Source organism: Apodemus sylvaticus, chromosome 10 (genome assembly GCF_947179515.1).
Source record: "Apodemus sylvaticus chromosome 10, mApoSyl1.1, whole genome shotgun sequence".
NCBI classification, from domain to species: Eukaryota; Metazoa; Chordata; class Mammalia; order Rodentia; family Muridae; genus Apodemus; species Apodemus sylvaticus.
In genome coordinates this window covers 40,274,489-40,301,872 of record NC_067481.1, presented here as the reverse complement: position 1 = coordinate 40,301,872, position 27,384 = coordinate 40,274,489, and the positions used below count along the sequence as shown (strand labels likewise).

The following is a 27,384-nucleotide window of genomic DNA, read 5'->3' as shown; positions in this document are numbered from 1 at the left end:
TACTTTTACTACCACTCAAACACAATTTCTAAATTATTAGCACTAAACAAAATTATTGAAAAACTTTTATTAGATGTTTCGTGTGTTTTCAGATCAAACCATTTGGTGATTCACAGAGGCTGTAGATATGGTGAGAATTAGCGAGGTAACAGATATAGGGCTGAATGCAGACGTCACCCACCAAGAAGTCTTACCTCTGTAAACAGTCCAGTTGGTGTATGGGAGTATGTGCACGCATGCGTGTGTGGGAGTGTGACCACCTAAAGCTAAGCAGCTCCAGTTTTTCTTCATTGGTCTTGTCTTGGAAGACAAGACATCCTTCAGGGTGAATTGCGTATGTTATCAGTCCCTGAGGGGAAAAAAACAAGACTAAGTAAGAGCCTGTGGAACTGTTTTCCTGACAACTAATGGTCTAATTCTCTTCTTTGCCTCCTTTAAATAATGAGCCCCAAATAAATCACCGCCACTCTCTTTGGAGGGAGAGACTGTGGGAGGTGTGGCGCGCGCGTGCCCACTTTCTGTACTAGCTGTTTCCCCAAGGAGTTCTCTCAGCTGAAGCCCTTATGTTGTACTGGTAATTTTTGAAGCTAGAAGTTGCAGCTCAATATTGGTTTGATTCCCATCACTCCAGTAAGGCAGCAGGCTTTGTAGACTAAAGCATTTCTAGCTTCCTTTGCTTCGCCCCACCCACGATGTAAACTTCTTTGTAAAGGAAAAATAACGCTGCTTGGGCATAGAGCTTTTTTAGAGTATACAAACACTGATTTTTGTGTCAAATACAATAAAATTGTCAAAATCTTCTTTGGATTTGTACCAGTGAATTGGGTAGACAAACAGGATTGGAGACATCACCATGATGTGCGAGCTCTGTTCTCCAGCTTTCTGCAAACTCTCCCACCCTTCTACTACCACTGCTCGGTTCCCCAGGACATGCTTCTTGGCAATTTAGAAGCCCTTAGGCTTTTGGAGACAAGTCAAATGACATGTACTTCCATGTGGTAGAACAATTTACAAAATCTATATGGGCATCTAGTACTTAGCTAAATGAACTCTACCTCTCTCTCCTCTCTCTCCTTTCTCTCTTTCAGCTTGGCAGTGACCTTGGCGGGGGCATTGGAGGAAGTCCGGCAGTAAGTGCCATCTGTTTTTTTCACCATGGGAAGCTCTGCCCTGTTTGATGCTTTCCTTCATACACGTTGTTGAGCCACTGCGGTTCTCCAGCACTGCAAACCATGAGCTCGGTAGCAGTGTGTGAGGGTAGAGAGTGCAGGGTTACTTGCAATCTTGGGGTCACATACCACATGTGGTTTAGGGACATCTTTAGGGAATGATGCTGTGGTGCCTGTAGAGATCTTTGTGTTTCTGACATTAAAGAGCTGAAGAAAATGGAACCTCCCATCTTGACTACAGAATGCTTTTATGCCCTGGTGTCCAGAAAGACCTTGAGAGAGTTTGCTGGACGGATAGAGACACTTTTCTCATAGATGAGTTCCTACGAAGTGTGAATATCAGTCAGCTCCCTCAAGAGCTTCCTACTAGATATTAATGCCCAAATGGGAAGTAAGACTTGGCCAAACCCAAGTGGAAGTGGAACTATTTAAGTTGGATGCTTCTCCCTTGTTCTATAGACACAAACTCCTCTTTTGTTAGGGTACCTGTAGGCCTTTTGCACAGAATCATGGAAGCTAAAATTGGAAACAAACCAGACAAAATCCTGGATCGCTGTGTTCTTGCATCCTACCTGTGCTTTGACAAAGCTTCTAAAGCATGTGTTCATTTATCAGTGGTGGAAAAAAAAGTCATTGAAACATTATGCTGATTTGATTCTTGCAAATACTCTAACTACAGTGTTTTCTAATTGGTTTACCAATGCTGTTAAACCAAAGTAACATTTTAAGGACAACTAATGTATTCTTTCTTATTTCTTTCTGTTTATTCCCCAAAGGTAGGACAGTCCTTCATCCCGTCGTCAGTGCCTGCAACCTTCGCCCCTTCACCTACTCCTGCTGTGGTCAGCAGTGGTCTGAATGACCTATTTGAGCTTTCCACTGGGATAGGCATGGCACCCGGAGGATATGTGGCTCCTAAGGCGGTGAGTAGGTAGATTAGCAGCACTTTTTCAGTGGACAAACCCTTGATTACTTCTAACAAGAGTTACTTCCACTAACACAGAGGGTCCATGAGGAAGATAAAGGGTAACTTTGAACTTAACCATAGGAAATGCCAGTAACAGCCCCCTTCGACATTTAAAATTGGAAATATTAAATACTTGAGTTTGGACCTCATGTTCAAAGACATCCAATTTAGCATTAAAGTACAGCTAGTAAAAAAACTGGTACATCATTTTATAGTACACCAGAAAGGACACACAACACAGAGAAAAGTGACAGGGTTTTTTGTTGTGTGGTTTTTTTTTTTCTTTTTTTCCCCCACTCTCCCTTTTTTTCTTTTGCTTGTTTTTTAACTTCTGTTCATTCCCCCTCCTCATTGGTACTAGATAAGGATTCTAGAGTACAGTCTCTCAAATTTAACTTTCATAGGTTTTGGTATACCTCATTTCTTTTGTAGCCCAAGCTCCAACCTTTGCCTCAGTGTTCTAGGTGCTAGCATTATAGTGGTGTGCCATTATTCTGTACAGAGACCGACCTATGACAGCCATGCTTGTGGTTTCAAATGAGTGAATGTATTAATATGCAGCAGGCAGAGTGAAAGAACAGATGAGAGCTGCAGGTGGACAACATAGTGTTATCAGATCAGGGACTCACAAGCGCCTCGTGGAGACATCTGGGGTAGCCCAATTGGGAGAGCAACAGAAGAGCATCATCAAATGACATGCTCACGACAGCAAAACTGATTGGAGATCTGAGGCTGGATTGCCTGACTGAGAGCTCTCTACTCAGGCAGAGAGTTGTCTGGATGAATTCCTCAAAGCAGACACTTTTAGCCAAAGCAGACTTAGAACTGAGCCATAGTGATGGGCACAGAGCTGCAGCTTGTAAGATCCCCCGTGCTAGTATCCAGGTGCTGGGTTCTTCTAGTCTGTCTGTCTCTCTCCCTCTACACACACACACACACACACACACACACACACACACACACACACACACACCTCTCTGCCCTGGAAACCCATCTGGACGTACCTGATACCTCAGGCTAGCTCCCTTTCTGGGTCTGCCTGGCATCAGATTGGTGGTTGTCTCAGACTCAACTTTTTTTCAGAAATAATTGGCTACTAATCATTCAGATGTTGATAGGTCAGAACACTAAGCTTAGACAGAGCCTCTCTCTTCTCTGCCACCTACTGGTGCACATGTGACCCAGGAGCCACACCCACAGTTCCTCTACTGGCAGGCTGGGATGGTTTTCTAAGGGTATCTATAGGGTGACTTTGCAATTGGCTTCATTATTTCACATTTAAAACAGGCATCTGTACTCTGAAAAAGGGTGTCAGATTGCTGCCTCCAAACCATGAAGACTACCAAGTCTCCCATATTCTGACTTACTCCAGGGATCACTGGGTATTTGGGGTTTTTTGTTGGTTTTAGTTTGCTTTTTGACTCTCATAAGTAATATCTTATGTTTCTGTTATTTTCTTTTCAGTGTGGCTGAGTAAACCATGATTATTCGCTATTCATAAACTTTAGCTAGGGAGTTATAACGGTTCACAAACTTGATTTTTTTTTTTTTTAAGTAGCATGAATCAAGGATATCATAGATTCTGGGTCCAAGGATACATAGTCAATAATATATTTTTAAAAAGCATTCAGATTATATAACATAACATATGGTTCTTGCCGTTAATAGGGTATTGAGAATGTTACAAATGTCTTGAAAGATTATAGACATGCTGTTTGCATTAGTAGATTCAGCTTCTTCTGTTTAAGGCTTTTTTTCAGGCCTAACAGAAACATGGTGCTCATCAGAATGTTTTTTTCTTGTGTAAGCATTTGGCAAAAGTACTTAAAACAGTAAAATGATCAAATTGAACAGAAGATAGAAAAGAAGCCAGTTGCTCTTAGACTTTTATTTTAAATTGGTTCTTAAATAATTGAGCGTGATCTCAAAATTAAAAACAATACTTTATTCAGACCTTTTCACATGGACTTAGTGTTGTGCAAAAATCACCTTGATTTTCTGAAGAGATGTGTATTCCCCTTCACATGTTGGGAAAGAGCACCGGGGTAACCTTCTGTCTTGGGCTTTGTGCTGTGTGTCATCAGGTCTGGCTACCTGCAGTAAAGGCTAAAGGCTTGGAGATTTCAGGGACGTTTACTCACCGCCAAGGGCACATCTATATGGAAATGAACTTCACCAACAAAGCTCTGCAGCACATGACAGACTTTGCCATCCAGTTTAACAAGAATAGGTAAGACCCGACATGCTGGGTTTGATGTTGAACAGTTGTGTGTCTTGTACTGCATATGTTCTAATTGACACAGGGTAAAAACTCAAGCTGGCAAGCCCTGAATGTAGAGTACGCTTGCCTCTTATAAGTCTATTCAGCTGTCAGCTTCAACTTTGGAGAACAAGGGCAAAGTTATGGGCTCAGCGGAAGAACATTCACTTAGCATACACAAGCCTTGGGCTAGATTTCCAGCACTATAAACAGACACACGCAGAGACACACATATACACAAACACAGGGAGAGGAGAGAGAGGAGCAAAATGGTTTTTGTTATTGTTGTTTGGTGATTTCAGGACAGGATTTCCAGCCTGGCTGCCCTGGAATTCACTGTGTAGACCCAGGCTAGCCTCCCACGCAGAGAGCCACCGCCTCTGTCTCCCTAATGCTGGAATTAAAGGCATGTTCCACCACGCCTAGCCAAAAATGGTTTTTGAAAATTAATCTTGCAGTCAAATAGGAGCATGCCTGTAATCCCTGTACTTATGAGGTGGTGCAGGAGAATCAGGAGTTCAAGATAATCCTTGACTACACCCTGAATTCAAAGCCAGTTTCTGGCTTACATGAAACCTTGTCTAACAAAACAAAACCAAAAACAAGCAACAGAAAAACACTTTTCAGTTAATAGACTAATAACCTGACTGAACATACAGTTCTCTAAAGAAGAAATACAGTGACAGAAAATGTCCACCGGGGACAAGTAAATTAAAACCATTTCAAGAGTCTGTCTCATGCAATCAGAATGGCTATCCTGTCAAGATAATGACAAATACTGGCAAAGAAAAGGTGCCTTCTTCACTGCGCCTTGGGAGTGGAAACTCATCCGTCTGTAACAATGAAAACAGTAAACTGTTACCTTTATACTGACCAGACAGGCTAGGAAGCTAGTGACATAACATTAATTTTTCATACTTTTGCTTACAAAGCCAACATTCCTTGTCATCCTCCTGTCATAGATTCATAAGTGCTAGGCTTACTCTCTCATTATGAAAGAGAGAGAGAGAGAGAGAGAGAGAGAGATGTTCATTAAATCTGTCCCTCCAGCAACATGATACACAGAAGACTCTCTCAAAATCCTAGCATCAGCAATAGTTCCTACCTGTAAACACCTTCTCCCTCTTCTAACCCATGTAATGGAAAGGGTCACAAATTCTGGCATAGCCAGTGTTGGAGCAGGGGCAGTACTCACACTGCTTCCTACTGTTCCTTCCATTTAGTTGTCTGTTAGTTACTTCACTGCGGTAGAAGCCATGCAGACTCACAGGTGTGTTTCTCCTGCCTCTTGACGAGTGTCTGGGTGTTCCCCTCTTTAGCTTCGGTGTCATCCCAAGCACGCCGTTGGCCATACATACTCCACTGATGCCAAACCAGAGCATTGACGTCTCTCTGCCTCTCAACACCTTGGGCCCCGTCATGAAGATGGAACCTCTGAATAACTTGCAGGTCAGAGTTTTACTTCACTTGGAGAGCCTTTAATGTATTGCTGATATTGCCTTACATGTAAAGTGATCCATCTGCAGGAGCTCCCTTTCCATTGCTATAACACAATACTCATGTAAAGAGGCCTTTTTAGCTTACAATTTGAGAGGTATACATGCATGGTGTTAATAATTAATCACTCTGGTGAGGAAGCTTTGGCTTCCTTGTATCATGCATAGAATTGTGGTAAATGGCCTGTGACAAGGAAAGATCATAATGGCAACATTGGGAAAAGGAGAGGCAGGGGCAGTGATTCTTTTAAATAAAAACTTCTAAGCCAGGCAGTGGTGCCACACACCTGTAATCCCAGCATTCTGGGAGGCAGAGGCAGGCAGATTTCTGACTTCGAGGCCAGCCTGGTCTACAGAGTAAGTTCCAGGACAGCCAGGGCTACACAGAGAAACACTGTCTCGAAAAAACCAAATCCAAAAAAAAAACAAAAACAAACAACTACTGAACGTCTACAAAGGGCCAACATTCTGTGACCTCACCACTTCTCACCAGGCCACTCCCCCATCTCAATTCCATCATGCTAAGGATTCCCCCAGTCCTGCCAATACATGAAACCTTTAAGCAAAAACCTCTTTTCTTGTAATAAAGTTGCTAACAAAATAGTTTGAAATATGTGTGATGAAGAGTTTTTATTTGGTTTTAATTAAAAAAACAAAACAACAACCAAAAAAAGCTATGCAGTTACTTAGAGAGTTACTTGGTTAATAAACATTTTAAAACTTGTTTGGTTTTTGAGATTATCTCATTTAACCTAACTTGGCATCTCCCCAAGTATCTGAGAATAACTTTGAACTTCTGATCCTTTAGGCCCTACCCGCCTCTCAATGTAGGAATAGAGGCATGCACTTCCATGCCTGACTTAAGACTTGCAGCTGAGAAGCTCAGTGGTTAAAAGCACTGGCTGCATTTAACAGAGGTCCAGGACTCAGTCCTCAGCACCCACATGGCAGCTTACAGTTGTCTGTAGCTCCAGTTCCAATGGATCAGACACCACTGTCTTCTGGCTTCTATAAGCACTGCACACTCGGTACACATATATACATGTATGCAAGCAAATGCTCATACACATAAAATAAAAGTAATAAATCTTAATTTAAAAAAAGACTCCAAGCTGAAAAGAAAATATGTTGATAATGAAATGAACTTGCACTTGATCAAAATGTAAAAATAAAAAAAGAAGAGGTAAGGATTAGCAGAGGATTATTATTCCCTGCCTAGAAATTGAAATGATAGAATAGTTTGAATGGGACTGTGAAATATATTTAACATGGTGAAACAAAAATATTAACCATGTGCTTTCCAGACCAGACAACTAGACCACATTGCTTGGTGTTGTGGAGATACCAACTCGAGATATGATTCCTGATAAATCAAGACACTGTGTGGAGGTTAGAAACTGAACATCTTTCAGTTCTCTGATACCAGCACAATTGTCTGCCGCTTCACTGACTACCTTGTTGCCCCAGTGGTTAATTGCTGATTTTCTTAGCACTGAATAAGAATATTTTAGACTAGACAAGTGAGTCAGAGTGTAACTTGGCTGAGACTAGAACGAGAAATCTAGGGTTACTCTGTAGATAGAACTGGCTGTTACTATGAGGAAAGTCCTGTGTTAGGGAGTGGTTTTTTTTTAGCTCACAGCCTTCAAGTAACTAACCCAGATATGCATCTGTTCTCTTTTTTCGGAGGCTAACCTCCCATTGGCCCATTAAGCCCCAAGCATGTCGGGACGGTCGGCATGCATGCATGAATGCTTTCCTTCAGAAGTAGGAAGGATATTTGGGTCACAGAAACTAGGACAAGTTTTTAGTTCTTAAAACAAAACAAAGGAATGTTTGTTCACTTTCCTGTTTGCATTTCTAATTTACTGAACCCCAGAGAGGGCTCCTCCTAAAAGAAAGTGGATCTTAGCCTAAAGCCCTCCCTTGAAAATACTGATACAGTATTGGGACTAATAAGTTATTTTTCTCACATTTGCTGTTGAAAAAAATCAGTCTGTAGGGGCTGGAAGATGGCTCAGCGGTTAAGAGCACTGGCTGTTCTTCCAGAGGACCAGGCTCAGTTCCCAGCACCCACATGGCAGCTCACAACCATCTGTAACTTGAGTTCCAGGGAGAATCTGACACCTTCTTCAAGTTTTCCTCTTGGGCTCATTTCTCCCAGGGATAGCTTAATCATGACTCTCTTATTAATTGGCATTTCTCCGTGGTAAAGATAAACAAAACCTTAAAAAGGGAAAATCTTTTATCCTTCTGAACACTGACTTAATGTCTGCGGGAAGAAGGAAGCAAATAAATAGCTGAAGTGAGAGAAGGGCTGCAGAGCTTAGCTCCCATTCCTCCCTTGTCCCCCATGTGAGCAAGAGTCAGCATTTAACTTAGACTACATCACCCAAACTATAATAGAATGCTGCTATGAACGTTTTCATTAAAATGCATATTAAACTATCATGTGTTAGAGTATGAAATAGTATTAGTTAAAAATATACCACCACTCCTTCACATGTTAGGTCCGTATATGCATATGTGTGTGCCTGTGGATATGGAAGCCAGTGGTTAGCATCTGTCCACCTTATCTTTTAAGATAGGCTCTTACCTGGAGTTTGTTGATTCAGCTGGTTTGATTGCCTAATGCGCTCCATGTATCTCTCTTTCAAAGTGCTGGAGTTACAGATTAATATCACCATTATTGGCTTTTTTATGTGGCTGCTAAGACTCTAACTTGGGTACTCATACACATCAGGCACTTTACCAACTGAGCTGTAGCCTAGGCCTACTATTCCTTTATGTTTGTCTGCCAGAGGTCAGCCCCTGGTGTCCTTCTCAAAAGCCTACCTTGTTTTAGGAGATGGTCTCTTGTTGATCTGGAATTCACCAAGCAGGCTAAGCTAGGTGACCAGCGAGCCCTAGGGGTCTGCCTGTCTTTGCCTATCTCCCCACTACTGTTATTAAAACCATTTTCCAGCCAGGCGGTGGTGGCGCACACCTGTAATCCCAGCACTCTGGGAGGCAGAGGCAGGCGGATTTCTGAGTTCGAGGCCAGCCTGGTCTACAGAGTGAGTTCCAGGACAGCCAGGGCTATACAGAGAAACCCTGTCTCGGAAAAACCAAATCCAAACAAACCAAAAAAAAAAAAAAAAAAAAAAAAAAAAAAAAGCATTTTCCACCATTTTTGTTTTTGTTTTAATGTAAAGTTCTCATGCTTACAAAGCAAGCACTTTACTGACTGAGCTGTCTCTCCAGCCCCAGTTACTTCTTAAAATAGAAAGCAGATTATGCTACAGATACAGGAATGAAATCTCTGGCAGAGATTTGAACCTAGAATGGTTTTACTACCCTTCCAGTGTTGATCAGAGAAGCTTTTGTGAGGCTGTGGATAGAGCTTAGTGTCACGGTGCTTGCCTACAGTGTGAAAAGGCCTCGGTTTGACCCACAGCAACACACACACCAGCTTGTAAGTCCAGCTTGTAAGTAGCATACAGAGTAAAATTGCTGCACTGTGGAATTCTTTTGAATTTATTCATATCAGATAGTTATATTACTAAAATTATTCCCTCTATTTAAATAAAACAAAACCCTTAACAAGTATCTAAATAAATTTTCTCTAAATGTGTTTAATTGATTCCAATGTCATTGTTTTTCATTTCACGTGTGTTAGTTGCTTGGAAACATTTTCTCAGAATACTCACTAGCAAGTAACTGCTTCTTCAAGTCACAGCCTGCGCAGAGACAGTCAGGTTATGACATGCTCATGGGTTCCCATAGCAGCGTACTTCCTTTTTTCTCTGTTCTATACATGAAAATATTGATAGCATCATCTTTCCAGGATACATTTTACCGGGGATTTTTAAGTATAGCTTACAGAGTCATCTGGGGTTGGCTATGATGTCTATAGTCCCAGCACTGGTGAGAGGCTTAGGCAAAAGGATTGCAGCAAGTATAGGACTAACCTGGGCCAAAGTGGTTGGATCAGACAGGGAAAAGTCAGATCCGGCCTTCTCTTATAAAGGGTAATTGCTGTTTCCTTAAGCCTCTTCAATGTGTCTATTGTGTTTGGGAAGGGACCAAACTGAGGAACTCGTGCCATGCTGTGCTGAAGCAGTGCTGTAGGACAAAGCTACATCCCCAACCCTCGTTTAATACAGTAGTCATTAGCCTACATGTGAGTGTATAAACTGGAACTGATAAACATTAGGTAAACATTTCCATTTCTCTACGACATGCAAAAACGTGTGGCTAATAGTTTACTAGGTGTCTCCACAACCTCCTACCCACTCCATCCTGTCTCATACTCACGTGACCTGGAGCACAGAGAGCATCTGGAATCTGTGAGCTGATACTTTTCTCACAGTTGGAAAAGTTCTGTCTTACTCATTACTTTCCCTGCCCTGTTATGTCTCTTCTCTCCTACAACTCTGATTTTGCCTTTGAAATCATCTCAGGTCATCGAGGCAGTTGTTGCAAGAAGGGTTTGGTTTTCTTTTTCTGTTCTTAAAAACTATGTCCTTTTTCATGAACTTCATGATTCTTGGTTAAAAGTTCTTACATAAACTAAGAGTACTATAAAGACTGCCAGCCGGGCGGTGGCACACGCCTGTAATCCCAGCACTCTGGGAGGCAGAGGCAGGTGGATTTCTGAGTTTGAGGCCAGCCTGGTCTACAGAGTGAGTTCCAGGACAGCCAGGGCTATACAGAGAAACCCTGTCTCAAAAAAACAAAAACAAACCAAAAAACCAAGACTCTGCCAAGCATTTGGAAGCTGGGAATTTGGGAAAGGCCAGAGAGAGAGTCTTAACATTCAGTCTGTGTAAGGTCACTGAACCTATAACAACCCTCAGCTGCTTCATCCTCTGTGAGGGAATTAATCTTCCATTTTACACAGAGGCTAGGGTCTCAGGTAACATCTGCCAGTATGGAAAGGAATGGAAATCTAGGCCCATTGATAGCATCTTAATCGTTTCTGTTGTTGTTTGGTTTGAGGGGTTTTGTTTTTTGGTTTGTTTTGGTTTGGTTTGGTTTTTTGGTTTGTTTTGGTTGGGTTTGGTTTGGTATTGGTTGTTGTTGTTTTGTTTTTTGAGGCAGGATTTCTCTGAGTATCCCTGGCTGTCCTGGAACTCACTCTGTAGACTAGGCTGACCTCAAACTCAGAGATCCACCTCCCTCTGTCTCTGCTGGGATTAAAATCCTGTGCTACCACTGCATGGATCCTCTTTTCTTTAATAGAGCTTTGCTATGGGATGAACTCAAGAGCCTTGCATTTGCCAGGCAGACTGCATTCCCACCCTTTCCACCCCTGTCTTCTCTTTTAAATGGCCATACGAGCCCAGAGTGCTGCAAATCCTAAGGATGTAGGAATCATATGGTATTTTTGCCAATCTATGTATTTTCCATTAAGATTTTATTGCTCTTATGCTTCCCCTTTCTTTGTGGATCTATGGATGTAAAATGTTTTATTCTCCTTCAGTTATAGCAGTGTTCATGTGTTTCAGGCTGGCTTCTAAATATGTAGCTGAAGATGACCTTGAACATCTGAATTTACAGGCTTATGCTACCACTTCTTTGTGTGGTGCTAGGAATTGAACCCAGGGCTTTGTGAATTCAAGGCAAGCACTCTGTTCACGTAGCCACATCCTCAGCCTTAATGTGATTTATAGTTCTGTCTTTGCTTCAAAGATTGATAATACCTTCTTAAAAATTCTTTGTGAGCTAGGAAGATGGTTCAGCCAGTAAAGGTACTTGAAGCCTCCAGACAAACCTAAGCTTGGTCCTGGAACCCACCAAACAGAGAAGAGAACGAACTCCTGCGAGTGCCTCTGACCTCCACACATTAACTGTGGTGCATGTATATAAATATGCGCACAGACACATAAAGACAAATAAATAAATGAAATTTTTTAAGTTCTTGTTTTCCTTCTATATAGAGTCACCTTTGAGATGAAATCTGTGACTAAAGAACTAGTCTTTTCTGTTTACAGTTCTATTTTTTTCCTGTTGTCTCTTAATCTTAAATAAAACGTTGGATAAGAGGCTAAGGTGTTGATTAGGCAAAGAAATGGATGTGCATCTCTTAATTCTTTTTCCTAACATGTCTGTTCTAAAAGACCTTTCATAAGACAGCATCCACGCCCTGTACTCTCCTGTCCCACATCCTCCTTTTCACCTTTTCCTTCTGCCTATTAAACCCCTGTTAAACCCCTCCCGGTCCCGGCCTCTCAAGAAAGTAGAACATGAGCTGCAGAGGACACCACTTCTGATCCTCGTGGTCGTCGTCGTCGTCGTCGCTGTCGTCGTCATCTTTAAGACTTTATCAGCTGGAGGGGGCTTTGTCACTGTATTGTCCTAGGAGAATTCTGTCCCTTGTCACTCCTACATTATAGTCGCAGCTTGTAAGACAGTCAGGTGCAATGGCACCTGTCCCTGGTATTTCTTGTCTCCGGTCTGTCCATTTGTAGTGAGAAAGCCTACAGCTGTAACTGCTGTAACAGAAAGAATGCTGAGTGCTTCTGTATGAAAGGTCTTTGCAGTGACTTGCCTTAATGAAGCACGCCAGCCTGGCATTTCCAGCTTTTTTCTCTGACAGATGCATAGTGCAAACAAGTTCAGGGTTAAAGCTTCGTTGGCTTTTCATGATCCATAGTTGAGGACTCCATGTGGCCTTCATGGGTTCTGCTTGTTCCATGTACTGGGTCCTTGGGAATGCTAGCACAGGCACAGTGCATATGCCCTGGTTACATAAATAGATGCAATTTTGTATACCCTCAGTCTCAGAAGCATCATGTAAGGAAATGGGGTTTTAATTTTGAAAAATTAGAAATACTTTCCTAATCAATAATAAATAATTTCCGTGGCTATTTCAGTACATTTTTTTTCCTGTCACATCAGGACTGCACAAGTTCTTCAGTTTCATCAAAGAAATTTGATGTCTTGAATCTTAGATACTGGTTTTTTACTAGATTTTGCTTGATGACACTTATCTTTCTTGACAGGATAACTGAGATTCAGGTAAAGATGGACATTAGTGCTCTAATGCTTGCCCATGGACGTTAGTCTCTAATGCTTGCTGATGGTCGTGGACTCTGGGCTGATTTCGAATGTCCACACTCACTTCCCTCAGGAACTGTCAACAGATCTGTTTTGTTTTGTTTTGTTTTGTTTTTCCCTAACCGATACCCAACCACTAGATTGTTGTGAGAACACGTCTGTAGTTAGAATTTCTACAGTTGTTATAAAACACCATAATGAAAAGCAACTTGGGGAGGATTCTGCAATTCCATAGCACAGTCCATCACTGGAACCTGGAGGCCGGAACTGATGGAGAGGCCATGGAGGGTGCAGCTTATTGGCTTGTTCCTCATGGCTTGCTCTACCTGCTTTCTTATAGTAACCCAGGACACCGGCATAGAAGTGACATTGCCCATTGTGAGCTATGCTCCCCTATATCAATTATCAGTCAAGAAAATGCACCACAGGCTTGCCCACAAACCAGTCTGGTGGGAACATTTTCTCAATTGAGTTTCCTTTTTTCCAAAATGACTCTAGCTGTAGTAAGTTGACATAAAACTAAGCAACACAGAGAAAATAAGGTTTATTTCAGCTTACAGTTCCTTATCACAGTTTGTCATTAGGTGAGGGCAGAACCTAAAGCAGAAGTCCACTGTGGAAGGCTGCCTGCTGGCTTCTTCCCTCATACCTTGCTCGACTTGCTCAGCCTGCTTTCGTTGGCACCACTGCTTCCTCCTCCTCCTCCTCCTCCTCCTCCTCCTCCTCCTCCTCCTCCTCCTCCTCTTCCCCTCTTTCTTTCTTTCTTTCTTTCTCTCTCTCTCTCTCTCTCTCTCTCTTTCCTTCCTTCCTTTCTCTCTCTCTCTCTCTCTCTCTCTCTCTCTCTCTCTCTCTCTCTCTCTCTCTTTTTCTTTTTCTTTTTCTTTTTCTTTTCCTTCCTGAGACAGAGTCTCACTATATGGCCCTGGCTGTCCTGCAACTCTCTAGTAGACAAGCAGCCTTGGATTCGTAGAGATCCTCCGCGCTCTACCTCCCAGGTGCTGAATTAAAGGTGTACACCACCACCTCTGGCCTGTTAGCCTGATTTCTGATATCCCCAGACCACCTGTCCAGGGATGGCACAACCCATAAGGAGATGGGCTCTCCCCCTTCAGTCACTAAGAAAATGCCCACGGGCCTGCCCACGGCCACTCTTACGGAGGCATGTTCTTAACTGTCGTTCTCTCTTCTCAGATATGTCTAGGTCTGTGTCTCATTGACAAAACCCAAGCAGCACATCTGTTACAGCAGCGCCCCCCCCCCACCCCCGAATGACTGCACGTGAGCAGTAGGCAATAGCACTCCATTCTCCTGAGTCCAGGCGCTCTGCTAGAGCAGAAGTCTGCCGGCAGTGTCAGGCTCAGTTCCCAGACCACCAAGCTCATGCAGTCAGGAAGCTCCTTTCAAGGCTGAGTTCACAGGGACAGAGGCCCATGCTAAGACCTGGAGCAAAGGATAAGGAATTCTTTTAAAAATTTGAAAATATCTACACTAGTAGTAATCTATAATAGACTTTTGTTAAAATCATACCATCTTCCATCATAATATAAGTTACGAGTGAATGATAGAAAATGGAATCCAACTGAATCTTCTCATTTGTTGTATGGTTGGAAATAGCTTTAACTATACAATCTTTATGCATCTAGAGAACTTTGAAGTTTCAGTACAAAGCAGGTAACCTCTTTATAGTCCCTCTGTTCTTGTTATTCTGAAAAATCTTCCCACAGAGTCTTAATGACCACTGGAGGCTCTAGTTCACGAGAACGTCGGGATTCTCCTGAGCTGGCCTAAGTCTGTTTTAGAGTCAGAGTCACATTCACATTTGGATTTACTTACTCCACTCTCTTGTGTTTTTGCTCTAGTGTTATATTTTATAAGATAGGCTTTTTTTTTTACTTATTTTTGAATATTTATTTATTTATTATATGTAAGTACACTGTAGGTGTCAGATCTCTTTATGGATGGTTGTGAGCCACCATGTGGATGCTGGGATTCGAACTCATGACCTTTGGAAGAGCAGTCAGTGCTCCTACCCACTGAGCCATCTCTCCAGCCCCCCCCCTTTTTTTTTAACTTTTTAAATGAATGGGTTATGCAGGCTTCACAATATGAAAATCATTACATAATTGAAATAAAACTTAGGACTTGGGGTATAGCCTATTGGTATAACTCTGCCTATCTCATTTGAGACATAGGGTTAAGTTTCCACCCCCTAAAAAACAAAGAAAAACCAAACATACACATAGAACAAGTAGTGAAGATCCTTAGAAAAGCCCTGTGAACCTGCATGTGTAAAGATCATAGAGTCGTGGGCTCGGGCTGTATCTCAGTAGCAGAGCTCCTGTCTGACATGCACAAAACCCAGGTTCCTTTATAGCCAAGAAATAGCATCTTAGAGGTGTAGGAATAGCTTTTACTTTTTTCTGCTTTAAAGCCTGTTAGAGTGTGGTAGAATTCATACTGCACTGGCAGTGGTTGAGTGTCTGCAGGGATGCATCAGTGTTTATTATCTTAAAATGTTCTGCTTCTGTCTTTGTGAAATTCTATAAGAAAGATAGTTGGTTTTTTCTTTGTTTGAAATATATCTTCCATTAGCATCTCTATAGGTACCAACTGTAGATTTCATAGAATAAGTTTTTCTGAATCAAAGTACACAGAATGAAAATCATGGAGACATGGAATGAAAATGTGCCTAGTCTGAACTTATTTTTACTTTTATTTATGTTTTTGTATTGTTTTGAGATAAATTCTCTGTTACCCAGTCTGCCTTGAACTCAAAGTCCTACCTGAGTATCCTGAGTAGCTGGGGTTACAGTTGTGTATCACTGCACCTGGCCTTGCTACCCCTCTTGTTCCATTTCAGGAAAGCCTGGTTTAAGAGAAAGTGTTGATAAGTTAGTCTTTAGTCTTAGTAGTTTAAGAAGAAAACCTAGTTAGAGCTGGGGTTTGCTGGTGAATATCACTAGAATCTATTATAGTTTGGAAAAAGAAAAATATTGACTAATCATTTTTGAAAGCTGTATAAATGAACAGTGGTCCTTGGCTTAGTAGCTCCCTTTATTTCCAGGAACTGTTCAAAGAATTGGAAAGTAAATACTCATAATCTATTGCTTTCACTGACAATATCTGCACCTTCTGTATATGACCTACTTCCATAATGGACTATGTAGAGATAGCTTTCGTGACCTGTCCTCTGTCCAGCATCTCAGCAGCCACATGTCTTCCTTTTGTCCACATAAGTTGGATAACAGGCCAATACACAGCACAGCTGTGACTCTAGTTGATTTCTCTTTTGCAGCTGATGAAGTTTTTATGCTGTCACTAGGGCTTCTACAGCATATTAGTCTATGATGATCTCATTACCTTAGGACTTGGTACAGTGTATATTAAATATGTCTTAAAGGGTCTTTTTAAATTACTGTGTGTATGTGTGTGAGGGGCGGGGGGGGGGGGTCTCTGACTTCCATGGCCAGCGGAGTAACAGTTTCTGAGAGGCAAGAAGACAGTTTCGTTAAAGGGGATTCAGTAGCTGGTGTTGATGAAACCTTTGAGTAGTTTATTTTAGGTATATTTAAGCAGAGCACAATTTGGTGAAAACTTTGCTGGTGATAAATAACTCAATCCCATGTGCACAATTAAGCATACATAAATCTTGAGGAACAAAGTAAGCTAAATAAAGATCAGCTAGGACCTCATCAAAACTACATGTGACACTTTCTATAAAGATAGGTTCTATAGATTGACTGAGGGGGAAAAAAGCTCCTGGTAAGGGTTGAGACAGATCTAATATGGCCACACAAATAGCACAAAAGTCACCAGGCCACTCACTGCCTCTGTTGGCTCTCAGCCTTCTGGGCAGACAGCAGGTTATGCATCCCTTCCTTGGAGGAACCTGTGTATTTAACCTTCCTTTGAAGAAATTGTGAGCTTAGCATTCCTAGTTCTCCTGGTGCTTATTGGTGAGCACAGGTACCCTTTTGCCTCTTATAGTGTGAATGTGCACATGGAGTGGTCTGCAAACAACTCGCACGAGTTGGTTCTCTACTTTTATCATGTGGGTCTGGAGACTCAGCTCAGGTTGTATGTGGCAGGTGTCCTTCCTCGCTGCACCATCTGCTAGCCCGTTTTAAAGTTTTATAGCAGCTAGAGGCATAGCTTGGTAGGACTCTTGCCCAGCGTGTTTCTTGAACTTCAGAAAATAAGGCAAGATTGGTAAGAAGCTCTCCCAGCAGGCAGGAGGTCACCTCCTCCATCCATAAGCATTAATGTTATGATACTTAAGATGTGGCAGCTAGTCTCCCAGTCCTGGCAGGGGATGGATAGTTGTCATTGAAAGGGAAGAGGGTGATACCTGTGGTGTGTTTGTTGTATAGGGTTTGCAGAACTGCTAAGGTAAGAGGTTAGCATTTGGAGGGTTGGAGAGAGGACTCAATGCTTAAAAGCACTAGCAGCTCTTGCAAAGGACCAGGATTCAGTTGTCAGCACCCACTGGAGGCTCAAAACAGTTTGAAACCTAGTACCAGGGAATCTGATGCCTTCTTTTGGCCTCTGTGAACACCATGCACCCATGTGTACATATCTATATGTGCAGGAAAAGCACTCACACATAGAATAAAAATAAATCATATTAAGTTTAGCATATGGAGACGTGACCTGTCTTTAGACTGAAAGGCCTGTGAAATTATTGGTGGCTATTTTTGGCCATCAGTACTATAATGGCCAAATGATACTATATAAAGGAATGTTATTAAAGCTAACTAGAGGAAGAAAAAAGTGAATGTTTGTAATGAAGGTGTCTGGAGAGTCACTGGGTTGGTTGGTGTAGAGGTATCACTTGTTAGTCATATTTTGGCAGAAAGAGGTCACAAAAGTTCCTAGATTATTTTCCTTCCATAAAGTGTTGTTTTTTAAGTGAAGACATGGGGCTGAGTGTATCGCTCAGTGGTGGAGCACAGGCCCTGAGTTTAATCTGCAGCATCACTTTGGGGGCAGGAGAGGGAAGCTATTTGGAGCAAAAACAGAGACATACATCTTGACATTATTTTCTCTTGGCTGGAAGTTCCTTGTAAGGCATGCAGCTCGTAGGAACATTGCTGCTGTGGTGAACATTGCTTGGCTGTCATTAAACCACAAACCCTCTTTCTTTAAGTTCACATTTCCAGTCTGAACGAATGGACATTCATAATTGTCTAAGCTGAGAAGGCCCTAACAGAACCTTGTGTATCCTAACCATGTCTTTTTCTCCTCTTACCCCATTAACTCTACCTGTTCCTCCACCCCTTCCCCGACTGTAGGGCTGCCAGTAGGTCTGCTGCTACTTGAAGCCCTTAAATTAACCATTTTCTTGTCTGGAGTGTGCCTTCCCCACTTCTATCTGCATGACTTATTTGCTTCATTCAGGCGTCTGCCACAAATAGATTCTTTTAAGTAAGGTCTCACTCCATCCCTCCCCCAGTCCTTGGACTTTTTCTCTTCCTAAGCTACTTACTGCATTTTAAATACATGTTTTTCACTCTCACCTCCTTCTCCACTCTGAGAAGAAACTGTAGAAGAGCAACAGTTACTGCCCCACACTCACAACACCTCAGTGCCTACCTACAAAAGTGCCAAACAACAGAGAGTAGTAAATATTTATCCCATGAATCTTTTTTCCATTTAGAAATGTCAGATTCCTCTAGTTCTTGAACACTATCCAGCGAGACCAACTCTTCATCTTAGCAGAGTATCCGTCACTATAACCTCTGCCTGCTGTTGCTCAGTGGTTCAACAGCCATTTTTGGAGGGGAAGTGATCCTAACCCTAAATTTAATCTCAGATCAACAATCACAGGTTTCTTTCCTGTTTTCAAGTACATGGATACATCCCAAGACTGGAAGTGAGGAGACAAACAGGACATCTTATTCTTCTAACATTTGGCAAAGTTCTGTGTCACTAGTCTACACCCAAACTTCTTCAGGATAAACTCAGACTGTGAGTTACTCAACTGTGTTGAAGAGCCCAAGACTACCTTTATTAGTATTTCTAGGGTAAAATTGGAAGCTCAAGCTCAGAGTAAATGAAAAAGTTCAAGGATTCCTTCTAAGTGCCTTAAGAAAACCAAAATCATTTATAAACCTGCATGAAATAGTGCTAAACACGACATTTTTCACTGAGAGGACGAGAATGTAGCTTGTTTGCCTTTCATAACCCAAGTAAAGGCAAAGATATATGTGAAAGAGACACAGCAAGTGGGGGATGTTTAATAGAAAAGTAAGATGAGCAACATAGCTCTTGCCTAGAATCCCCATCCGAACACCGACTGAGGAGGCCAAAGCAAAAGGATCAATGAGAGGCCAGCCTGGACCACTCAGAGCCCAACTCTAAAACTAGGTCAGAATAAAATAGCATAGTCCTTTACTTTATCTGCTCATTCATTTATTTGCTTTATTTTATGTATGTGAGTACCCTGTCACTGTCTTGAGACACACCAGAAGAGGGCATTGGATCCCATTACTGATGGGTATAAGCCACCAGGTGGTTGCTGGGAATTGAACTCAGGACCTCTAAAAGAGCAGTTAGTGTTCTTAATCCCTGAGCCATCTCTCCAGCCCTCATTTGCTTTAAGGACAGTTTGCTTATAAGGATTTCAGAGCTGGACATGATGGCACACGCCTTTAATCCTAGCACATGGGGAGCAGAGACAGACAGGTGGATCACCATAAATTTGAAGCTGCCCTGGTCTACATAGTATGTTCCAGGCCAGTTAGGGATGCATAGAAAAGAAAACCATTTCTTTTTATTGTTGGCTTTTTTTTTTTTTAATTTGGTTTTTTCAAAACAGGGTTTCTCTGTATAGCCCTGACTGTCCTGGAACTCACTCTGTAGACCAGGCTGGCCTCGAACTCAGAAATCCACCTGCCTCTGCCTCCCAGAGTGCTGGGATCACAGGTGTGCCCCACCACCGCCTGGCTACCATTTCTTCAGATAATGATTTTGCCTTTAAAAAGAATTCTGATTCCAGGTTTGACTTTGTCTGCAATTAGAAAGTTTACATTGGTAAGAAAAAAAATAGCTCTGATTATAAATTAAGAGATAAGATGTGCAAAAAAATGAAATTTCTGAGCTAAACTTCACTTTGGGAATGAATTGTTCTTACACTCCAGCTTGTGTTGGGATTTTGAGGATGTTAGTTGAGCCTGTTCCCTGCAGTTCAGAGAGCTTCTGTAATGGCTATAGGTAGGCTACTTGGATCTGATTGAAACTGCAATAAGAATTGCAAAACTTGGCTAGAAAGACAGCTCAGCGATTCAAAGTGCTTGCCCTGCTTCTTCAGAGAACCAAAATTTGGTTTCCAGGACCTAAACCAGGAGGCTCATAACCACCTGTAACTCCAGCTCCAGGGGATCCTACATTCTCTCCCAGGCCCTACAGGCATTTGTATGCATGTGCACGGATACACATAAGTAAAAATTAAAGATAAAATTTTAAGGGTTGTAGAACTTGATTCTAGTAGTTCTCACAGTCCTGTGCTTTTGGCTTCTTTCATAGACAGTCTTAGATTCATTCTTGTGTGCCTCTACCCAAATCAGAATTCTGACGGTTTACTCTCTCTTTGAAACCAATGTCTACTGTACAACCTTAATCTACTCGTTGGTGTTTTTTGGCATCTAATCTAACCCATGGACTAAATGACTTGAGAGCTTTTGAGAATAGATCAAGAAGCTATCCTGGCAGAATGAGGACTTACAGGAGTCTCATTTCTGTTTCTACCTCCTTCTAAAACAAGGCCTAAAAAGAGATTGGCTCCTAGGAATTTGTTGTATTTTTAAAGTCCAGTAATAATTTGTCCTACCAGTGGATTTCGAGTTCTAGGAGTCATAAGAGTGGTAGTAGTATTCAAAGCTTTCTGTTTCTGTCAAAATTACCATCGACGAAGTGTATGTTGTTGCCCATAGGGGCTTTTGCCTAGGGACTGGAACACTGTCTATTAAGAGAGGAAGCTGAGATAGTTGTGCTGTGTGGGGTTCCTGTTCACATACTCTTGACAGTAGATAATGCCACAACATCTCCAGAGAACCAACAAGGAGCCTTTAACTAGGACACCCAGCAATTCGGTTTGAGCCCTACTCAGCTCCTGTGAATTCTCACCCAGCAGATGGTCAAAGAAAGAATATAGAAGGAAAAATGTCTGCAGCTCAGCATTAGACTAAATGTTAATTAGAATTGGATGAAAAGTAAACTGCTCTTTTCTGTGGAGAGTTTCATATTTCGCTATATTTTTTATTGTGCCCAGATACTGTCAGATGAACTAGATAGCTCTGTTTCATCAGAATTATCTCTGAGAGTCCCCCATAATTGGTAGATCAACAGGCTTTGAAATGGAAGGCAATATTTAAACTTAAAGTAGAAGATAATTTTGGCATTAATTAAGAATGAAGAAAGCAGCCGGGCGATGGTGGTGCACGCCTGTAATCCCAGCACTTGGGAGGCAGAGGCAGGCGGATTTCTGGGTTCGAGGCCAGCCTGGTCTACAGAGTGAGTTCCCGGACAGCCAAGGCTACACAGAGAAACCCTGCCTTGAAAAAACAAAAAACAAAAAAACAAGAAACAAAAATGAAGAAAGCTGGGAAGGAGAGATGGCTCAGTGGTTAAGAGCACTGACTGCTCTTCTGAAGGTCTTTAATTCAAATCCCAACAACCACATGGTGGCTCACAACCATCCATAATGAGATCTGATGTCCTCTTCTGGTGTGTCTAAAGACAGCTACAGTGTACTTACATATAACAATCAATCAACAAAATCTTAAAAAAAAAAAAAAAAAAAAAAAAAAAAGAATGGAGAAAGCTGCAGGTCAGTTGAGCTCCTGCAGCTCACAGAAAGGTCCATTTCTGTCTGTGTCTCAGATGCTGTATATCACACTTAGAGTTTGTGCCATTAAAAACCTGTCACTCGGAGCCATTCCCCTAGGATCTGTTGACTAGGTTGTATGGTACTTTAAAAACACATCTGAATCATCATTCCTCAGAGAACTGGAGATGGTTGGCGTCACTGCTTGGTCCTAACTTGGACAGCCTGCAAATAATCTCTCCAAAAGCTAAATGCAGAAAAAGAATAAAAAGAGAAATATTCTCCAGAGACTTGGAAAGGTCACTTGTGACGTCATAGGAGAGTAAATGAGATAATCTGGAAGGTGAACCCTGTTCTGCTCACTTGGTTTTGCTCTTGTTTGTGGCGGTGCCTCTTGTGGTTACCTGTGGTGAGGGGTGTGGTAAGAGGCCTCATCTGCCAGAGTTCAGACTGAGTTCATTTCAGACCTTTATATAGTGCTTTTAAATACAGTGGAACACAGAATATTAATTTAGTCTGTTCATCTCCAGCTGTGCCACCATAAAGAGGCTGCAGCTACTGCAGCAGGCTTCCTATACTAGGGAAAGAAAGTAATTGCTGGGTACAGGCTGACGCTGACAGGCTACTCTTTCCCCAGCAGCCCCTGAAAGTAACTTTAAAAAAACATTATTATTGTTATTAGGCATTTTTAGCTCACTTTTGTGTTTCAGAGAGCCTTATAATAATCATTTCTATTTACTTTTCCTATTGATGTCCTGAGAAAGAAGCAGGTTCATAGTGTTATGGCCACATGTTGCACATTGTATATGCCAGTGCCTCTCCTGTGCCATCTGTGATCTGCTTTGGGCAGTCTTGGGGCTGAAGAAGAAGCAGGCATTCTGTCTCTTTGTTCAGTGAATCCATTTAAACTGTATTAACTTTACATCATGCACATTTACATGGGTGAAATGAACATTAAATATCACTGCTTGTGAGTTTTGTGTCTTATACTTTTTTAAGGCATAGTCTTCCTATGTAGCCCAAGCTGGCCTCCTGCCTTGTGATTCTTCTGCTCCCACCTCTTGAGGAGTGGGACTATTGGCATGCTCCATTAGATCTGTTTTTGACATTTTGAAATGAGATCTTGCTGTCTTTCTATTTAGTCTCTAGTGGCCTCATACTTACCATCCTCCTGCCCCAGCACCCCAAGTCCTGGGATTATGAGCATGTGCCAACATACACGGCCACAGAGATAACTTCAGTTTTTATTTGTATCTAATTTCTATGCCAGTTTCAACTCACTCAACGTTAAGAACCATCAATTGCCCTTGCTAAGGATACTTTTGTTGTTGTTGTTGTTTTTGAAACAGTCTTTCTATGTAGCCTTGGTTGTTCTGGAACTTGCTATGTTGGCCAGTCCCTGTCTCTGTCTCCTGAATTTTAGGATTAAAGATATTTATCACCATGTCTAGCACTAAGGATACTTAAAGCTAAAGACTATACAATGGAAGTTACTTAGGAGCCAGAAATGAGCAGATCTTTCTGAGTTCAAGGTCAGTAAGTCTCAGACCAGGCAAGATTATACAGTGAGAGACTGCCTTAAAGACAGACAGACGATAGAGAGAGAGAGAGAGAGAGAGAGAGAGAGAGAGAGAGAGAGAGAGAGAGAGAGATATGCACACCTTTTCTCCTTTAGTCAGAGGTAAAGGAAGATACATATTTTCATATTAAAACATATGTATGTATTATGAAATTTATTCAGTAGAACTTAAAAGGAATTTCATCCTTATCATAAGCTAATTCATATTAAAATAATTCTGACCTTCATATTTTCTCCCAGTAAGTATGCATACTCTCCCCTCTGTTAAGAAACATACACAGGAAACTGAGAAGTGCTGTAACTGTAGAACCTTTAAACTAAGTTCATATCTTGTCTAAACCCAAAACCTTTGGTAGAAGGGTAGAAATTAGCTCAGCAGTTGAAAGCCCTTGCTGTTCTTGTGGAGGACCTGGGTTCAGTTTCCAGCACCCACACCTGGCAGCTCACAACTGAATCTCATAAGTGACCTGTAACTCCCACTCCAGGGGATTGATGTCCTCCCTGTCTCTGTGGGCACCTGTTCTAATGTGGCGTGCAGGCACACACACACTTGTTAAATCATGATAATTTTTATAATCATTTTGGGGGGAATGGTTCAAGACAGGATTTCGCTGTGTAGCCCTGGCTGTCTTGGAACTCGAACTCAGAAATCCGCCTGCCTCTGCCTCCCGAGTGTTGGGATTACAGGCATGTCACCACTACCAGGCTTTTAGAATCATTCTTATGTAGCACCTACTCAACACTCCTATGGATATGGGTTCTAAGAAACCCATAGTAAACAAAAGACAGAAATTGCATCAAGTAATTCATGTTTTCCTTCGAGAAGGGTACAATCAAGCCAACAAATAAATGTTAAAAAGAAAAATAAAAAGTATGTGGGACAAGAAAGAAGACAGTTAAAAAAACAAACAAACAAACAAAAACAAATAAAGCAAGGATCTCTCCGTGGCTCCTGGGCTGTAGAGGGATGATGTTACTATCATAATACTTGGTCTAGAAGACCTGCCCACCTAAGGTCAACTGTGATTAAAGTAGAGCCAGGAGGAGGCAGCAAACCATGCAGATGTCAAGAGGAAGAGCATTCCACAGAAGAAACAACAAGGGCAGAAGCACAGAATTAGATGTGTGCCCTGTGCAAAGAGCAGCCCTGTATCTGGAACTGCCAGGAAGAGCCATCCCAGGATGAATGGGGAGCAGATTATAGGCTGAATATATTCTGAATGAGATGGGACCATTGAAAGGTTTGAGCAAAGTACTTGCCAGCCAATGTACGTTTTAATATCCTTCTGGCTACTGTGTTGAGAGTAAACTGGAGAAGCTGAATAATCGTGTGAAAGGGAGTTGCAGGCGATGAGTTGGAGACACATGTAGAAATAGGAAGATCCGAAAAGGTTCTGTATTCCGTTTATTGAGTTTGAAATGATAGCAGGGACTGGAGAGAGAGAGCTCAGTGGTAAAGAGTGAGTTCTGCTCTTTCAGAAACCCAGGTTTGATTCCCAACCCAGGTTAAGTGGCTTACAACCTCCTGTAACTCCAGCTCCAGGGAACTGGAATGTCTCTGGCCATTATGAGCACATGCACAAATGTGCACAAAATCGAAGATACACATATGTACATACATTTTTAAATTATCTTTAAAAACAATGATAACATGAAGATGGGCTTGAGAGTGATCCAGGCACTTGGAAGGCAGGCTAACCTGAGCTACATAATTAACCCCCCCCAACACACACACACACACACCATCTTATATAAAGGTTTTGTTTTTATTTTGTTTAAATTGTAATAGATTATACCTGTCTCTGGAGGAGTCAGAGGTAGAAGGATCTGAACCACACAGCAAGATTCTGTTTTTAAAACAGTAAAGGCCTGGGGTGTAGCTCCATCTTAGAGCCTTGCTTAGCATGTGAAAGGCCCTAGATTCAATATCCAGCACCCTAAAGAAAAGGAAGTGGAAGGAGATAGGGGCTCTAAAGTTTATATTGGTTGCTCTTGAAGCACCACAGTTCCCAGCACTCACATGGTGATTCACAACAGTTTGTAACTCCATTTCCAGGGGATCCAACTCCCTTTTCTGACTTCTGCAAGCACCAGACATTAACATGGTACACAGACATGCGTGCAAGTAAATAATCTCAAAGAGGGGACAGGTTCTGTTTGCACTCAAAGATGGCTGGCATATCCATGGGCATTTAGCTTGCATTTTTGGTTGGTTTGGTTTGTTTGTTTGTTTTGAGACAGGGTCTCACTATATAGCCTTGGCTGTCCTGAAACTCACTATGTGGACCAGGCTGACCTCAAATCAGAGATTTATCTGCCTCTGCCTCCCAGGTGCTGGGATTAAAGGTGTGTTCAGCATGCCTGGCTAGTATCTTGCATTCATTAGGATGTAGTCTACTACCTTAAAGTGCTAGATAATATTTTGGTTCTGATTTCAAACTGAAAAAAACCACCACCATCTAATCTGGACCCCTGACACCCCTACCCTCCACCCTGGGCCTCATTGGGAGTGTGTGTTCCTAAGAGAGCTTTGTTCCAGATATGAATGAAGTGCATAAAGGAGGGACCTAGTAAACAGACCGGTGCTGTGGTCCATCTGTGAACTGCCCTTCCCTTAAGCCCATCCAACAAAGATTGATGGACCCAGGCTGTGTTGTGCTGGTCAGAGTGTACTCTCAGCTCATCAGTGGTGACCCTGTGTAAATAAGTTTGTATTCTACACTGTAATAGTAGTGTGTGCATTGGGTGCTGTGAGGGGGCTTTTAGGGATCTGAAAATTTAAGACTAAGCTAATCTTACAGTTAAATTAAACAAAGCTTAAAGAAAAGAATGCATCAAGCAGAAAGAACAGAATGTGAAAGATGCAGAGCTGTGAATTTCAGTACTGGGGAACAAGAAGTAATTTGAATATGGTAGAAAGGAAGGAAATAGCCGGGAGAGGTAGACAGGAGGCAGATCCCAGAGAACACTGACTTCAGAGATGAACACATCTTTACCATTTTATACCCCCATGGTAAGAGTTTAAAAACTGCAAAACACAGATTTTGAAATCTAATATAAAAGAGATTAAAACATTTCCCCTGAAAGTAACCTGTGCAGTTGCTCCCAGAAGATGCTCTCTTACCAAGCCACAGTTGAAAGAAACATTTACCAAAGCAAACAGTTTGCCAGTAAGCCTTTTAAAATTCTGATCCCTATATAACATAATAGTAATATTAAAATCTTGGGTAATCCAATGTGGTTATCCTTAATTACTTAAAAAAATCAATTAAAGAAAATCAAAACAGGATATGGGGATAGTGAAAATGGTTTCTTATTGTCATGTCTTCACCTTAGAGCTTGAGAGTTAGCTTTCTGTGTGCTTAGCAAATACGAACTCAGCTTTATGACAGCCCCGTGAATAATGCCTCTGATCTCTTTGTGGACAGGAAATTAATCTGAATACTACTTGCCCCTAAGTCATACAGCAAGCAGATGTCAAAGTTAGAATTTGAAATCAATAGTTCTAGCTCCCCAGACTCTGCCAGCACTGTCTGCTGCCTTTGATTAAAGGCAAAATACTTCACATTCTAGAGTGAACATTTTGGGGCAGTCTTCAGGGAAGAGAATCCTGTAACATGTGTCATAGAGTGTCAGGAGGTTCCTGCCTTTTTTATGAAGTCCAGACTTTAGCCAGCTAAACTGCAGGGACATTTCATGGGCTTTCATAGCTGTCATGCTATAATGGAATAGGCATCTCAGAAAGACAAATGTTTATGGACTCATTCAGGCTTCTCAGAAGGCACGGCTGCAAATTAGTGGCCGTTCTAGATGCTGTCTCCAGATGGAGGGGTTGTAATTCTTTCATATAGAGTGGATCCCCAGTATCCATTGTGAAAAACCTGTCCCGATGGTTCTGATAAAAGCTTTTGGTTAAGAATCACCATCCCTATAGAGATAGGCATCTTAGTTCTCTATTTTTAGTTTATCACAAAAGCTTGGAATGTAGTGAGCACCAGTAAATGTTTAAACTGATGGCCCATTGTGAGATCTGACTGCTTTATTTTCA

The 27,384-nt window shown here is 41.8% G+C and overlaps 1 protein-coding gene and 1 non-coding gene across 5 annotated transcripts in view; one reads left to right on the top strand and one right to left on the bottom strand.

Annotated features, from left to right (window-relative positions):
* Ap2b1 (adaptor related protein complex 2 subunit beta 1) overlaps positions 1-27,384 on the top strand; it is a 108,363-nt gene that overhangs the window by 62,475 nt on the left and 18,504 nt on the right. For 3 of the 4 annotated variants that reach the window (XM_052197716.1, XM_052197715.1, XM_052197717.1), the window contains exons 15-18: positions 1,089-1,130; positions 1,946-2,092; positions 4,221-4,366; positions 5,716-5,845. In XM_052197716.1, coding sequence (XP_052053676.1) covers positions 1,089-1,130; positions 1,946-2,092; positions 4,221-4,366; positions 5,716-5,845 — 465 coding nt within the window. The remainder of the gene's footprint in view (positions 1-1,088; positions 1,131-1,945; positions 2,093-4,220; positions 4,367-5,715; positions 5,846-27,384) is intronic. The other variant, XM_052197719.1, reaches the window with a different exon arrangement.
* LOC127695716 (small nucleolar RNA SNORA17) lies at positions 3,221-3,352 on the bottom strand. Its single transcript, XR_007980081.1, has one exon. It is a non-coding gene; the product is annotated as a small nucleolar RNA SNORA17 (small nucleolar RNA).